General features: G+C 39.2%; 1 protein-coding gene across 2 annotated transcripts in view; it reads left to right on the top strand.

Moving 5' to 3' along the window:
- Positions 1-1,703: 1,703 nt before the first annotated feature.
- slc39a11 (solute carrier family 39, member 11) overlaps positions 1,704-17,500 on the top strand; it is a 123,385-nt gene continuing 107,588 nt past the window's right edge. For both annotated transcript variants that reach the window (XM_085761112.1, XM_085761111.1), the window contains exons 1-3: positions 1,704-1,731; positions 3,444-3,561; positions 4,491-4,529. In XM_085761112.1, the coding sequence (XP_085617238.1) occupies positions 3,454-3,561; positions 4,491-4,529 (147 nt within the window). In that variant the 5' untranslated portion in view covers positions 1,704-1,731; positions 3,444-3,453. The remainder of the gene's footprint in view (positions 1,732-3,443; positions 3,562-4,490; positions 4,530-17,500) is intronic.

Genomic DNA, 17,500 nt, shown 5'->3' with positions numbered 1-17,500 from the left:
TACTTGGTTTAAACCAGTAATACTATGAAAAACCCCACAAGTGACTCTCTCACTTACTTTTTTAGATAGTTGAACAAGTGACAAAAGTGTAAAAGTAAATGTACCATATGATCACTGTGCTACATACTGTAATGTAGCCTGTGTATTTTAACTATGTTTATAAAAGTGAAATAGAGCAGAGTTATGTGACAATTTCTCATGGCGGATAAATAAAGTATTTCTGATTCTGATTCTGAACATTATTAATCATCAAGTGGCACTTTACTGTTGTTGCTGATTGGGGTTTTGGGGGAAGTTGTTGGAACAATGCAAAATATTTTATAAGATCATTATGTTTTGTTTCTGTGAAACCTTTATCCATAAAGTAGTCCAATATCAATTGTCAGTTAAGTGGAGTTTCAGTAAAAAGTAAAAAGTGACATTAATGAAAACACTCAAGCAGAATTGAAGGAGTGAAAACAGTGGAATAAGGTACTTGAGGCCCAGCATGAAATTACAAATTAGTTTTTTTTATTTTTTATCTCCAATTTCGACATTTTACATGATTTATAATTACTGCTGGCTGAATAATGAACCTGAGAGACTATTTCTTTTATTCAATCACATAATAGAGCCTTTCAACTCCCATAACTTGCTGATAAATGAAGCTACAGTGCCTTCAGCCTCACAGTCTGTGTGTGTCATGATGAAATGTGGTCCTGGAGAGTCCTACTCTAGCAGCACTTGCTGCAGTTGTGCGTGCAAGTGTTTAGTGTGTGGACAAATTCCTTTTAGTGTGGCAGCATCACAACCTGCAAGATGCAATCCCAAAATCCAAGAGATGTGTAGTTGATCAAAATGAAGGATTGAGATGGTATGCTGCAACCCTTAAGTACTGACTGCTCATATTTATGAAAGAATGATTACTGAGTGGTCATAGGTTTGGAACATCTACATGTTGATGGGCTTTGCAGCTGTCTCTTGTCTGTAGTTTTCCCTCTGACTTGCATCATATTACTGTAGGTTGGCAACACTTGTTGGAAAATCATTCAGCATTTCGGCAAGCTGTGGAGCAGTGGGTAGTGCTGTCACCTCACAGGAAGAAGCTTGTGGGTTTGATCCCTGGGCCAGCAAGCCAGCTCTGTGAACATTTCTTTTATTCACAACAGTAGGCACTTTACTCCATGCAGTTTGACAATACTGTAGCTTCTTACGACATTTAGGCTACTGTCTGATAAATGCATTTTAATATTTCACCACTTTTTGTTCCTTCCTACTGATGCAAACATTGTGTCAGGTAATGTATTTATGCTTGGTATTTGTTTTGTTTTTGTTTTACTGTGATTTTATTTGTGGAAAGATGGAAATTAGCTCCAGAGCTAAATCTATTTACAACAAATATATAGCCTAAATTATGTTCTATGGATATGAATGCATGAATGTGTATGCATGGATATGCAGAGTCCCATTACAAATAGACGAATACATGAAAAAAAAGAAAAGAAAATGAAAGTAAATAAAACAATGAAACCCCCCCCCCCCCCCCCTCCCACACACACACACACACACACACACACACACACACAGCGATATTTTTATGAATGAATGTTCTCCTCCACTACTGCTGCTGTCAAAAGTGTCACAGAGATGGACCAATAGACTGCGAGGAGAGGCGGGGCTTATGTTGTCATAGACACGTGGACCGGGAAGTAGGAAGTAAATACAGAGGAGTCCAGGCAGCAGTGGAAACAAGTGAGTAGCACTAAACCGTCAACTAAAGCTTTAAAAATACCGTTCACCTAAGCTTGTGGTTAAAATTAAGAGCCGAGTCAATGCATGGTGTCTGATATTATCGCAAACAGCTCCGGAATGATATAAATATAATGTAGTTTCGTTAACGTTACAACACAAGCGAAGAACAGACATTTAAATGTCACCGGCTGTTTCTCATTTAGGTTAATCACGTCATTTACCTGTGTAGGCTACGTGTAGGACTCAGTTACATGGAGAGTCGTTATACTACCCAGTGCAGTGCTAATGACGCCTTATGAAAGCAGTTCACATGTTTAGACACATAGCTGCACTTTAGATTCATGATTCAAAGTGTTTATTGTCATTTGCACAGTAGGAAACACGTTTCCCTGACAATGAAATTCTTTCTTTGTTGTTCACATAAGTAGGCTACCAGATAGAGGCTATAAAACCAAGCAGTAGAAATAGGAAGACAATTAAAGAGCAACAGTGTAGCCTAATAATAATAAAAATACAAAACTAAAAGCTAAACACTGGTGTTGAGGTAACAGTTTTACACAGTAACTTAGTAGAGAATATAATGTATGCATAATAATGTAGGCTATGTTATGTAGAGGGAGTATTGTATGTGCAATTTAGTATAAGCAGGCATAGCTTAGCTTTTGTAGCAGCACCAATGCTACAGACACTCACGTTATTTATGGTATGGAAAACATTTAACTTAACATTCATAAGATGGATATCAGTAGCCTATCAGTAAGCAACATGTAGGCTATGAAGTTGTCAGTTGTCAGTGTATCATATTGACTGTGGTAAATATTCCCATTGCATGTTATTTTTTCATTCATTTATTTATGCGCTCATGAAAATGTAATGTCATGATACATGAAAGCTGTTCCCTCAGCTTTCTGTAGTAAATAATTCCACTAGATATAGCCTAATCATTCAAAACTGTCAGTCAAAGCTACTTTAAAGGGACACCATGCAACTTTGTTTTAATGATGCAATGTTATATAGGAGTTCTTTGGACTTGTTTACATGGTTGGGTATAACTGTTATGGTGCTTGTTGGCAAACTTTGGGTAGACATAGTTCATGGGATGGGTTAGCTAGATGGCTATTGTTACACACAGTATGCCATCCGGTGACAGGCAGTTATGATCACAGGGACCACTTCACTGTAAATTATACTTATCTGTAATTATCATTCATGAAGTGGCACTTAAAAAAGTGTTTCACAGACCAACAGGATTGTCTACACAGATGCAAATAGAAAACTTCAGGGTGTTAAAATCCTGAGCAAACAGGATTTGACGCCCATTTACTTGTGCTGAAACAAACATTGTGGGTGTGTGCCAGACCAGTAATGTGAGGGTATGAAGACACAATGTTGATTTAAGATGAATCATCTAAAGAATATTTCCTGTCTTCCTATCTGTTGTTTGTTCACTTGAGATTCTTGCCTATACACAAGAATCAAAGACAAGGTGTTGCTGTTATGTTGATTTCTCATATCACATTTATTGTGAATGCCGACTTCAGCGTAGAGACAATATTTACTTTAGGCTCATAAGGGTAAGTAGTAGAGTAGCTAGTAGGGGTAGCTGCTGGGAGATTAGAATCCACCCATGCGGGTTTCCTCCAGCTCTCACAGCCTTCTATTGAAATGTGAAAGCCAAGGGATAACTGTGTGTATGTGTGCTGTGTGTCCAGCTCTGGGGCCATGCTTGAAGGCTACAGCCCTGTAACTCAGGCCCTGCTGGGGACTCTGTTCACCTGGGGTCTGACCGCCGCGGGAGCTGCACTGGTTTTTGTCTTCTCCAGCCGACAGGTAACACCTGAGCTCCAGCAAACCCTTAACATCTTGAGACAGAAAGTTTAACGATAAAATTGATACCACCAAAATATATTATTGTCGTAGTGTATATCACCAAGACAACAACTACTTAGTTTGGCTTCTCATTAAAAAAACTGTAGCGAGTCTGGCGTTGTATAATACAATCATTCAACAAGCACCTTTAAAGCTGTATAATATTCTCATGTTTTCAAATTCAGAAGTACTGTAAAGGAAATTTAACGTTATTTTATGGAGTGTTGTGCTATTTCAAAACCTTTTTTTAAATATGCGTTTAAGAGTAGCATTCATTTGCTTTTTTGGATTTGTAAATTCCACTTCATTACGCTTGATCACTTGATTCTGGTTTTGAACTGTTCATTAAGAACAGAAAGCATTTTTCTTATTCCAAGCTTTAAGCTTATAAGCCTATGACTTATAAGCCTACTATAAGACTATGTATAGTCTCCTATAATACAGACAAGCCAGTGCCACAACTTGTCAGCTATTTAAATTTGGATGTTCTTCATGTAATAAATCTAATTACAGTGTATATACAACAATGATGAAATAATAATTTCCCAGACTAAAACAACATACATAGAAATAATATTTTATTTATTTTAGCATAACATAATGTCAACACTAACCCATTCAGCTGCTGATGCCATGAGCTGAGGACTTCCAGTAACACAGAGAGTGTCCACTATGTCCCTTCATTCCCCTCTACTTACAGGATAGTTTTGCTGACAGGTTGTGCCTTTTTGTTATCTCTGAACCTCTGTCTCTCCGGACATGTCTCGTTTTTTGCCTGTTAAGTCAACAGTAAGTGGTTCACTGAAAGGTTAGATGCTACACTGTCAGGGTTTGAAGATATCGATTTGACTGAATTGCACACAAACTGTCCTCTTGTCTTCCTCTTTTAGAAACGCATCTTGGATGGAAGTTTAGGCTTTGCAGCTGGGGTGAGTTAGATTTTTATTTTTATTTTCAAATCAATCCTTTGCACATATGCAACAACCTTTTTTTTTGTTGCTTAAACTGTGTGCCTGCTGAGAGCAGTGCGACTGAAGCACAACAGTTAAGTTACAGGCCATAAAATCAAAACAAGGAGCTGAAAGAACCCCAAAATGCTCCATACAGCTGAGGTGCTCTCTGTGGTTGGATGATAAGTTTGTCACTATGAACATTTCACATTATTCTGCTGTGCCTGTGATCTAATTGAAAAATATAACACAAATTATTGCTGGGACAGATAAATGGAGAGGAGGTGCAAACTCTGTCCAAAGTGATTAGAGAACCTAAGCGGAAGCGGAAGTGAAGTTCGTGATCCGATTGAATTGTCATGAAAAAAAAAAGGGCCTTAAATAGGTAGAGGTCATATTTCTCATGGCACAATTCAGTCGGATCACAAAATAAAACTTTGACTCCCGTTCACTTACATGGAGGTCCCATGGCAACTGTTACTTCCTGCTTCGGCTTAGGCTCTCTATAGTCAAGGCTTTTCTCACATTAAAGCCAATGAAATTCTCAATTACATCTTCAGACCAAAATGTGTGAGGTGCAGTGCTCATTCAGTGCCAAAAACGAGTTTCGATGAGTTTTTGTTTTTTTCACTGTTTATGCTAGAGGGTGCCTTTCCCCACCGTGTTACAAATTTTGGTGTTCCTGTGATGAAAGGAAGCCATGTGAACATGCATCACGTGACTAGAGTGCTACACGTGACCACAACAAACTCATCCAACCTATCCCACAGCCGTGAAAGCAGACTGTAGCAGCCATCCACGGCTTACGCTCCGTACACCGGCCATGAACGGACCAAACTGGCCGTGAACGGATGGCCAGAAGTCCCTGATCACGCCATCACGTAACCATAGCAAACAAGTGTCTCATCAAACCTATGAACCCTGGTTGAACCCTTTGTTTTCATGTAATCAAAGTCTTAGGTATTCACGATATCAAAACAAACTGGCTCTCTCAACATGAACACATCTTGTCCCTTATCAAAGGCAAAGCCAAATTTTTTCTTTGATCCACCATCCCACCAATAAAAAAAACAGATTAGCCTATTTAGGTAATTTGAGAGAGAGACAGTCAGACAGACACAGAGACAGAGAGAATCATCGCAAGGTCAAAAATAGTCAAAAAATAATAAAGAGAGTTCTGCTTGAAAGTGTCTCTGTTCTCAGAATTATCCTCCCAGAATGCTGAATTTGGAGAAATCATGTTGTATTCAAACAAGGATTATTAAACGTGGAACATAATAGGAACTCACTTTCATTTGAGATATTCTGTGTCATTTTAGTCAAAGCACAACATATTCTGAGGCTGTTTGAAAAGTAGTAGAAATCCTCAAAAGTGCTGGCACTGGCTGTACACTGAGGGACAAAACTCTGGCAGTGAATGAGTTAATGTCTGTTATGAGCTCTTTTTAATAAAGTAGAAGAGGTGATAACTTTGTGAGCAGGTTCAGTATGTTTAATTGTTTTTAACGCTAAGCCGGTGCATATTCTCATTTGCCCAGGTCATAGTATTTCAAAGGAGGTTAAATCGAAAGCAACTGGACTTAGTTATTTGTCTAGGAAGACGTTTCACCTCTCATCCAAGAGGCTTCATCAGTTCATGTACGCATCTGACCAGGCTGGGACTGGTCCAACTATCTGGTGTGGAGACAGGAGACAGTTTTTAACGCTATATAATTGTGCATTAAGAAAACTATAGTTCTGATTTCACAGTTGTTATCACAGGTAAAAGTATGGAGCTTCATGAATACCGGTGATCTACTGTGACGTGTGAAATGTTTATACAGTAGTTGTAGTTAAACATAAAGTGGTGAATCTGAGGTTGGTGATAACGACAGACCCAGACAAGTGAGTTGGTGAGTGTAAGGCCAAATGATGAGTAATTCTCCACACATCCTTTAAAATCAGAATGGTAGGAAGGATGAATCTAATCTCCATCTGTTCTTATCTCAATTTACTCTGTTTTGGTCCCAACAGCTTTTTAATTACATCCCAGTCCATGCTGATGTTTTTGTACATTCATATAAAGATGAATATGTGGACGGGCAACAGCTGAGCAATGTTTCTGTCAAATGTTTGCTTATCCTCTTTCTAATTTTCTTAGTTGCATATCTCTCTGAGATATATTTTTGATGAGCTTAGCCGCCCTCCATGAACACCATGAATTATTGATACAAACTGACAGTTTCCAATTTTACAGCCTGTTGTTGACATGATATGCTTTTAGAGTAATTTATTTTAATAAGGAACTAAACTCTCATACTATTCCTTGCATATTATATCCAAGTTTTCACCCCTAATAATCCTTCCTGAGTTATTAGTAGCTGGGGGCTCAGCAGAATCTATGAATGCAAGAGTAGAAGCACTTCTCTTTCTTTCTCTTTTTTTTAATTTTTATTTTTGTCGAATTATTACACTGCCCTGCTTCCAGGTTGGGTTGTGGTAAGTGTAAAATGTTAAATCATTTTGAGGCTTTTCAGTAAATAAAGAAATGTTTGTCTAACAACTTGGATAAATAGAAGCATAAGTTTATGCAGTCAAAAAAAACAACAACAACCTGTACCAACACAGGATTTTTTGACGGAGAGAGACTAAATGCTGTTGCTGAAAGGTGGCAATTTATGCAATTTTGTGGTTGTTTATTGCCTTATTGAGTACAGACGCTGAGCAGAAGTCAGTCAAGAAGGGGAAACTGAATACTCTTAAAGCAACACTATGTCGTTTTTCGACCTTAAAATAATGTTTCTAAACTCATTTAAGTGGTAGAAAAATGGTTAATTGGATGAATGGTGCCGCCGCTGCAGCCTGAGCGGGGTTACACTGCTGCAACTGCACTTTGTAACTTTCCTGGGCGGGTAGGAACACCGTGGTGATAGCACATGAATGAAGACTTGTAACGTAGACAATACATGGGCATTGCGGGTGTTTGACTGGTGACTGGTGAGGGACAGAGCCAGAATGTGCTTGTAAAGGTGTCCTTAACGGCTTCTGTCATTTGACAGCAGTAATGATACCTGGGCAGCTGTGTGTGGAAACTTGTGCAGGATTGAATCGGCAAATTACACTGATTTATTGTCACTGTGCGAGATCTGCAGCAAGTTTGACACAGAATGTTGTCACAAACAGAGCAGCTCCTTTCAGGAATCTCTCAGACCAAAGTTGTGTGTGTGGCTGATGAGAGAGAGTGTTTATGCCTGTCAGACCGCTCCAGCTTAAGACTGAAGGTCCTGGATCTTTTTAATTACAGTTCAGACGATGAACCAAGCCAACACTGGTAGGGGCTGGTAGATAATTTTGAATAATGATTATTGGATACTTCTTCTCCATACTGCACACTTGATATGCTCAATGTAGTTTAGTCTTAAACAAAAATTGTCAGGAAGGTGAAAGGTGAAGATGTCAAGCGAAGAGAAGCAATATTCAGGAGAGAGCACAGCACAGACAGATAGGCACAAAATCAGGACAGGCCCTGAATTCAAGAGAGATTTGCTACAGCTGCTGTGAAGGAAAGGTTTTGGTCGAGTCCATATTTGTGACATAGGTGGCTGAACAGCACTGTGATTTTTATAGTTAAAGTAGATGCTTTGTTAATTACTGTAATTTATATGAACATCTGATCAAATTTAAGACACATTCATGCAAAACTGCACTTCACTTGCTTTTCTTCCTACAGTATTTGCATTCTCTGTTTTGCACTTAGTGTGTTCACACAGTAACGCAGTGTGCACTCAAGTTGAACCTTAACCATGGAATACACGTTTCCCTGCAGGACAGTCACGCTCAGGTCCAGCACAATACTTTTAACACACAAGAAATCAATGGTGTGTGTTGAGTGAGGTGTGTGGCAGAAAAAGTGTGTATGTATCAGGTTTAAGTGTGTGTGTGTGTGTGTGTGTGTGTGTGTGAGGCTTGGTAGGGTTATCGTGACCTGTGTTTGTCAGATGCCATCCTGTTCCCATGCTTTGCATCTGCTGTCCCCCTAACTCACACACTCTGATCCCACACATGCGTCACACAGATTCAGATACAGATGGACTTGCACAGACACACATGCATACACGCCATGCAGTCTTTGTCATAGCAGAAAATTGCATCATGCTGTCCCAGAACACAGCATCTGTGAGATTATTGGCAGAAGTGAAAAATGTTTCAGGTAATGACGCTCTTTATTCTTGGACAAAAGTGTTAAAGAAAGCAGTTACAGAAAATGACGTTCATTGGCAACATTTAAGTCCAGTCAACTGTTTCCTCAAGTTATTATCCAGAACATTTTAAACATTTTTTTTTCTATTGAAGGCTCACTTTTCTATAACACAATCAGTAATTCCCCCGTAGACTGTTTATGAACGCGTCTCCAGCTGTCTTTTGCGAATTACACCCATGTATAAACAATTTTCATTGTCTAATAAGTTTTCACTGCTGTGTGAGGACGTCACAGTACCTGCTGCACTGGAACAAACTGTTTCCAATGAATGCAATTCAAGCAGTATTACATTTCCTTCAGAAATGGCTTGCCAATGCAAACACCAATGTGTATGAACATAATTTGCAGCAGACACAGTGTGGTAGGTGTTTTTCTTTGGCAGGGGCAGAAATAAAAAGAAGTTTTAAAAAAGAATGTTTTGTGTAGTTAGAAAGCAGAGATAATTTCTATTTGTCAATGATATACATTGCCTAGAAACAAACTTTCTCAAGTTTCTGCTACATAATAAGAACAAAAACAAGCTCCTTCCTAACTGATCCACATTGTTCAAAAACACCCCATTTACACACATTATTATATTGCAAGAAGAATTCTTTCCCTCCCAAGATTCAGCACAGCACAACACAAACCTTTGTTGAATATATATCATTTGGAGGGGAAATTGCTAAGACAGCAGGATGTCAAAACCCTGTGTTTATTGATCATTAAAATTCTAATACCGTACACATTCAATAATTTCCCTTCCGTGAAATGAGCTGTCAGTCTCACGAGGTCTCGTAAAGCAGCCCAAGAAAAAAATGAGGACACAGTTTGAAATGAGTCAATACCGCAGCCTTCACTCTGGTTATGCATGTGTGATTTATGTTGTAGCTGTGTGGCACGTGATGCACAGATTAGCCAAGACTAAGAAGACGACAATAACAAAGCGTCACGTATGTTAACCTTGTTTGCTACAGCTAAACTCGATGACAACTTGGCAAACTCCATCTGGTGATGGAGCTTGTTGTTATGTGGCTGAAATCTCCAGGAAATAAGTGGATATTTGGATATTTGTCAGACTGATTCTAGCTGTTTTGGCTGAAAATTGTTGCTTAGTGCCTCATGTATGGCTACACATTATTTTAGTTCAAAACACAAGACGCTGAACCAAAGAGAGCAAGACTGTGAACCCTGCTTGGCTCCAGATTGTCAGGCCAGCTCCTTGGATAGTAGTTTTTTGATGGAGTGTACAGTGTGTGTGTGGGTGCGGACGTGTGGCAGGATTTATCACAGAGGCTGAGTATGATATGACCCATTAGTAATGGGAACTAATAACGTAGTCACTACTGAGTACTCACAGCTTCGATAAGAAACCATTATTTTATGTCATATTGTGAAACCATGTTAGATGATCTCTTTCCTCGTGTCTCTGTTCATTTTTACAGGAACAGGTCACTGACTCTAGAGCAGCCTGCCACTCTGTTGGAATGTGCTGGATTAATTAAATTTCACAGTTTTACAAAACTGTGTTATTAAATGTCAGTGGAGAGCATCCATTTCTTTTAAAGAGGCTCCATGCTCTCAGGAAGAAGACGTCTTACTCCTTGTCTGATTATGTCTGCAACCTGACTAGCTTAATCACAGGTTAACACTAACCACTGTAATCTTCTCCATGCATATTGGACATTTGTTGCCCTCACTGCAAAAAAAACCAAACATGTCAATCAAAAGTATTGAGAATGAAACAAAAGGTGACAGAGTTTTCTCAGCCAGAAACAAAGCAATTACTGTGACTGTTGATTCTGAAGGAACGTGGAGATTGACTGAGCGACCCGTGGCTGCCAGTACAAGTACAGTTAACTCTCCTCTGTCTCATTGATAGATTGCAGAATGGATGTGGAATCCGTATAAGGCAGTCAATTTATTCTAAGCAAAGTTGCTCACTAAAAGAAACTTTCCCTCGCTCCTGTCAGCGAGCATTCGTACGGCACGTCATTATCTGGCTTCCCTTGGTTAAAGCCTCCCACCCCGATGATGACAGAGAGATTTTTATAAACGTAATCTAGCTGCTTAAATGAAACAAATGGCATTTGTTATGCACAAAACCTTGCAAGCTAGTGTGAAGGAGAGGGACAAGCAGCATTTTATGTAATTATACCATGTGGGATGTATTTTTTTTAGGGTGTTATTTTTCACAGAATTCAGCCCACGGCACATCCAAAAGGCTCTACGGTGATTCTGGTCATTGAGTGCACATAGGTTGGTAAATGAGCTTGAAGGAGCTAGAGGAGAGGTCTGGGCATTTGTCCATATGGGCATTACTTCTGTTGGCGTGCTGCTGCCAGATACGTGTCGTGTGTGAAGGGAATGAGCATTGGTATCCTGAGGGGTGGACAGCACCTATCAGGAATACTTAATAAGAGTGACATGTGGTGGTTTTGCATGCAGTCTGTCACTATATGATCACGTGGATGCAAACAGCATATAAATGTTTGGATTTTAAATTGATTCTATGTAGGTCTTTTCTCGCTTTCAAGCAATACGGTTCACAGTGTTCACCTTGATATCCATGCACCTTTGGAACATATATTTATATTCTGTTGTGTACAGTTTCAGGATAATTGGAACAGTAGGTCCGTTTGTTTTCCTAAAGGAAGAATCAGATTGAAAACCTACAAGGCCTTACTCAATTATCAACACTGCTCATCCTCTCTTGGTGCATCTAGAATTTCAAATGAGCAAAATGTATTTCCGAGCCACCAATCCACCTTTCCATCACAAGAGTCTCTCTCACTGCATCAAAATGATTGAATTCACCAGTCAGTGTCAGATTGCACTGTTGAGTGGCTGTGAGGACATGCAGGAGGAGGAACTCTGATTGAATGAGATTCTGGGGTGAACAAGGAATATAGGAGGCAGAAACACTGTGTGTATGCATATGTATGTGGGTGTTTTAATGGTGGAGTTGTATAGACCAGCACAAAGTATGGGAGAGCACAAGGGCAAATCTCTTGTGGGATACTGTTGCTCCTGGAGGCTTTGCGTGAAAGGTTGAATGCTAATTACCTTTACTTTTACTCCCTCTTTGCTTTTTGTATTATATCTCTTGGCTGCAGGAAATCCTCTCTAAAAGTTAAAGTGCTAGAGATTTACATGGAAGTGAATGGGAGTTACATTCAAGCCATTTGCCAGATGAGTTCACACTATGCTGATTGCAGCATTTGTACATAAAATATTCTTATTATTTCTACATGAATAAGCAGCATGTCTGTATTTTCTTGCATGGCTGAGTGCAAATCAAATTAATTGAATCATGGCATTAAGAAAAAGAGAACCAACAAAAGTGACAGAATGAATTTCAACATTGTCTGTGTGTCATCAAAATCACTTTCCTCACTGCTTTAAGTCAATGTTTTATCTCCCAAGATGGAGAGCTGCGGGCTGTTTGCCTCTTACAGCATACTTAACCATCCCTGTGGCCTAATGTTCTGCCGCTGGAAAATTGGCTGAATGTCACTGATCAAATCAGTATTCAGAGCTGGAGACTGAGCTTTAATTTAAAGCCCCACAAGCACGAGCTCAAGGCTATTAGAATGAGAATGTAGCTTCTAGAGACTGCTCTCTTGGCTTGGCGGTTGCACTTTAACTGCTCTGCCCATGACATTTGTTCATCTTTCCTGTGTTGGGAACAACTTTATCACCTCAAGGTTAACAATTTATATACCCAAGTGTGAAGGCTATAGCTCATGGCTAGACGATCCACAGGTGAGTCTGCTGTAGAGTGAGTTTGGTTGGGTCAGAAAATGTTGGACAGGGAAAAAAGTGAGTGTCTCTTAATATCCTCTCAGAATGAATCTGAATGACCTTCCTACCCTGACTGTCTGTCTGTCCTTTATTCAGTACATGCCCACATTAAAACTACTAGGATTCAATTTTGTTTATGGACATAGTTTGCACCAACCGAGTTTATCATTATGTGATGGATGGATGGAGGGATGGAGGGATGCATTGATTCTTTTTTCTTTATGACAGAAATATTGAAAGTAAAACAATAATTGGGTTATATTTCGCAATAGCCTAATAAACGATTATAAGTAAATAAAAATGAAAGGATGAATATTTATTTCATACAAAGATACAGTTATTTTCAGACGAAGATGAAGACTTTCACAGGATGGGCTGAAATTTCCCCTTGAAAAATGAGCTTGACGAAACCTTTCCCATTTCTCTCCCACTTGAATTAGACTTGGCACACCCATGTCCTTCCATTTAGTTTAACTGTCCCTAACCCATTTAGCACTTTTAAATCAAGGATTTCAGCACTTGTTTTTCACATTTATTGCTTGCACATTGTGACTTTCTATGTCTCAATTATACCTAATACTTTCTACTGATGTCTACACACTCAGCAGTCGGCTCTGCTGTGTGAAGGCTGCCAGCTGAATCCTTAGAATACAAATGTATTCAGTAGTTTTATGTGACCTTCTCAAGACAAGACACTGTGTGTGCTCATAGGGCAGTCTACCCCTATAGAAACACAACACACGCACCAGCACATGTCCTACTGGTGTTGAGTAATGATGTAGAATTACTTTCATGCTGTTTAAGAATTCTTTTTTTGGAACTGAGCAAAATCTTTCTGAATCTTGTTGCACTGGCAGAACCTGGTCTTTTGATTCTTAGATGACATTCTTGATCAAATGAATTATCACAGTATATGTTACTTTTACTAAACCAGTTTTGTAATGCATGACTTTCTCTTTAACTTGAGACGTGCAGGATTTGTGGGCTTTGATAAGTTTGCTTCTTATCGCTGGTGAATTCCTGTGTCAGGCTCAGTGGAAGTTTTTTCAAAATTGAAAATGAATAGCACTTTCTGTTTTCCCTTGACTCAGAATAGGAATAGGTCCTTGATCTGTACCTCAGAAGCCACAGACACTCTCCCTCAGGGTTGTGGCAGTGGAGAACAATTGGTTAATGTATCTCGGATTGTGTGATGTATTTGTTTCTTTATTAAGTTTTTGCCCCTTTTGGAATGAAGATGTAGGAAAAAAAACTTTGACGCACATATAATTTGATTAGTTTTGAGGAGTATTCAATTTCGAATATTGCAACTCTCCCAGGGCTGACAATTGACACCAGCTGCAACATTCATGCCTTCCGTGATACAGAAGCAATGGTGTGTTTTGACAATGAATGTCTTATTAGCTTGTTGCCTTTATTACTTCCTCTTTATGATTTCTTTCTTATTCTAAAAATCTATTTAAATTGATTCTATTGTAGGTTGCCCTGTGTCCAGAATAATTTACTCTGCTGCAGCACAAAAACAAACAAAGGGTCTCTCAATCAAAGCAATAAGTAAAAATGCAGTTTTGTGATGTCATGAAGTTGTGTGGGATTGTGGGAGATGTTATGTTCAGCACCATAGTTACACCTAATGACAAGAATTCCTTCAGCGTCAGTCGTTACTGAGGGCCGAGTCATTGGCAGAGGTCTGCTCCTCTACAGAACAAACGGTTCAAAACAGCTTTGAGCCGCCGAGCAATGGCTAACGATTGTTCAGTTTCTTCCAATCCAACCTCTGGTAGATTCAACCTCTGATCCAGATGTTTGGGAGGTTTTTTACCACAAACTGAGCTGTCCACAGAGGTCTCCTCCTCTCTAAAACAAACAGAATCGCTGATTGAATCTGATAAAAAATGTAATACATTGAATCTAGTAAAATAAAATAAAAACAAAACAACATTATACATAAAGTAATTACCTACATGTTAAAAACGGTGCTTCTCCATGCTGCTTGGCAGACTCATGACATTTGAAAGTCTTCACACCAGTCACTGTCTGGAGTAGATGTTATGTAAGCCTTCGTTTTAAGAATGGCATGTTGATCAATGGAGCAAATGGATGCTCACATCAAGGCCCAGACACACAGTATAGAAAAACACAGATCTGTTGCATGCGTTACATATAATTGAAATAAATCTTCATAGATGAGATCTAATAGCTATAACTTACCATTGAAAGATTTAATCACCATGTGGTAATGTGGCAGTGTTGTCAGTCTAGCTCAATTTCAGGACGATGAAGTTCTCTGAGAGCAGATGAAGCTTTTGAACGGATCAATACAACCTTGATTGTCTGTGGAGCAGCCAATATCAATTCATTCTAACGTGACACGTGGGGAAGACTTCAGTGAAAGCATGCATGGAGTTTTATCCATGGCAGCAGTGAGTTTCTCGAGAGGATGATGTCAGTCTTGTTGGTCTGTTAGTTCACCACGTTAGGTCCTCACTAAGTCTTTTTACATTCACAGCCCACAGAAGATGATTTTGATTGACTTTGGTGATCTCCATCATGTGGTTATCATTTGCAGTACTGAGTGAAATATTTAAACAACTGTGGGTTTGCTGTGATGTTTGTAATACAAATGTCCCCCTCAGGCTGACTGCCACTTCTGTGTGTGAGAGACCATTGTGTGGATTGCAAGCCTCATGCAACTTGCCAAGCTTCAACCACTGACTCATTTGGCAGCAAATAACGATAAGATAATATCTCTTACTAAATACTTTGATATTAAAAGGAATTAAATTAAGACAGGAGGAAACTGGCAACAAATCTGGCAACACTGTTGGCTCATGTGGACTCATGCTAGCCAACAAGTGGTGTAAATAAAAATGGATCAATTGCTGATTCAAGGCACTTCAAGGAAAACAAAGAGGACGCGCAACAGTCACAGTAACTTGAAGCACTATACATCCAAGTCATGTGTCCAAGTTGTGGGATTTTAGGCCTCTCACACACGTTCTGTCAGTGATAATATTGTCTTTCTGAGCATGTTTGCATGCTGATGTCAGCATTTAGCTCAAACTGTCACCACTGTTCCCAAATACAGCCTCATAGAGCTGCTAGCACGGCTGTAGACTCTCTCTATCATCTTTACTACCTATTTTGTATTGACTGGGATTTGAGTTTGCTGTTTAACTGTTTCATGCTAATAATTCTTATTTTACTACTCCTTAAAAAAAGATTTGAGGAAATCCGTTTTACCTCCATATCTTAAATTAAGGGAATCCCTTTTACCTCCATATCTTAAATTAAATGGATCTGGCTATCTATCACTACGTAACAAATGCAGAATTTGATTCCCTTTTGACAAATTCCTGCTGAATATGAAATTATCCAGCACTGTGGGATTTCCCCATGATTACTGACAGAGACCTTCAGAGAGATGAGAAATGGAGGACTGTTTAGGATGATGCTTGAATTAAATGATGGTTGAAGTGCAGGATGAGAAAGATTAAGCAAGATGCACTGAGAGATGGAGAGAGAGACTCAGGAATCAGCGAATGAGATCGATCAGGGTTGAAAGAGCGGCATGAAGTGGGAGAAAGTGGATTGCTTTGAATGTTATTAGCTGCTAGATAGACTGAGGCAGAATAGACGGAATAGAGGAGATGTCCGGAGGGAAGACGAATTGATAGAAGAGGAAAAATGGATTGAGGTGTCTTCTCCTTCGTGGGAGATTTTGCACTGACAAGAGAATACAGACCATTAGAAAGGAGGTCTGAGATTGGAAACATGCTCACAATGAGGGGGAAATGTTATCAACTCCCTTTGGGTGCAATTTAGTCTAATATGTATCTGGAAAACCAGTGGTGTATGTAGAGGGAAACGTATAGAAAACATGCTTTGTCTCTCTTGCTCCAATAATGAAGGGAGAATTTTCCTCACATGCACTTTGAAGAACAGTTAATGCTCAGTTTGGAAAATAGGCCATCTGCGTTAGGATGGTCAATTATTTCTTGGCCGTCTTTATCGTGGTTATCAATCAAACTCTCTATCCTACTTGTTTCCTCATTAACCACAGGCTGTGATTAGATGATAGAGTCTTTAACTGCTGCCGTTGTTGAAAAAATACTTAAGTTGTTTCAGAAACTGGAGGGACTCAAGCATTTAAAGGCAGAGAAGCAAAGAGAGGTTCATTCCTCACGTGTAACCTTCAAGCTCAGGGGGGTAATTTCTGATTGAAGGATTGATTATGCTGCAGCATGCATACGTGATTGCTCTCAATCCTTATAAGACCTTAGCATCCCATGGTGTCTTGAAGAGGAATTCTTAATAATGAAAACACTTTATGATGCTCCCAATAGACGTCTGATTAAGCTACAATCATGAAACCAGACTTTTAGACAATAATGACTTGGCATGTTAGAAATGTTGCACTCAAAATTATTAGCAGGAATTCTAAATGTGACATTGATGTATATTATTGAGACTGAAATAAGGTGAACACTCTCCAGGATGGTGTTGTTACCGCTTCTGCTATGTTTGACTGTTGCCAAACAAACTCATGTTGCTTTCTATGCATGGGTCTAGGACAATGATGCTGTATAGAACCTAACGTGAGTCAAAGTAATCATAGTAATTAACCACAGTAATGATAAGAAGTCAATAACCATTTCACCCATTTAGCAACTGTACTGTGGCTACACAGCCAATGGAAGCTTTCTGTTTTACAGCTAGAATTGATCACGTTAAATGATATATTCTTCCCACTTCCCTTTGTTGAATCATAATTTCATGAACAAGTCCAGATGAAGCTGTTATAATAGTTGTTGAGAAATGTCATCGTGGATAAAAGTTGAGGATCAATTAACCAATCAACTGTCATGTTGCAAGTAGTTCAAAAAGTCACAGTTAACAGAAATAGCCGGTGGCACATTGTATGATT

Source organism: Trachurus japonicus, chromosome 19 (genome assembly GCF_045865225.1).
Source record: "Trachurus japonicus isolate A0001 chromosome 19, Traja_1.0".
Taxonomy (NCBI): domain Eukaryota; kingdom Metazoa; phylum Chordata; class Actinopteri; order Carangiformes; family Carangidae; genus Trachurus; species Trachurus japonicus.
This window is presented reverse-complemented; position numbering and strand designations above follow the sequence as displayed.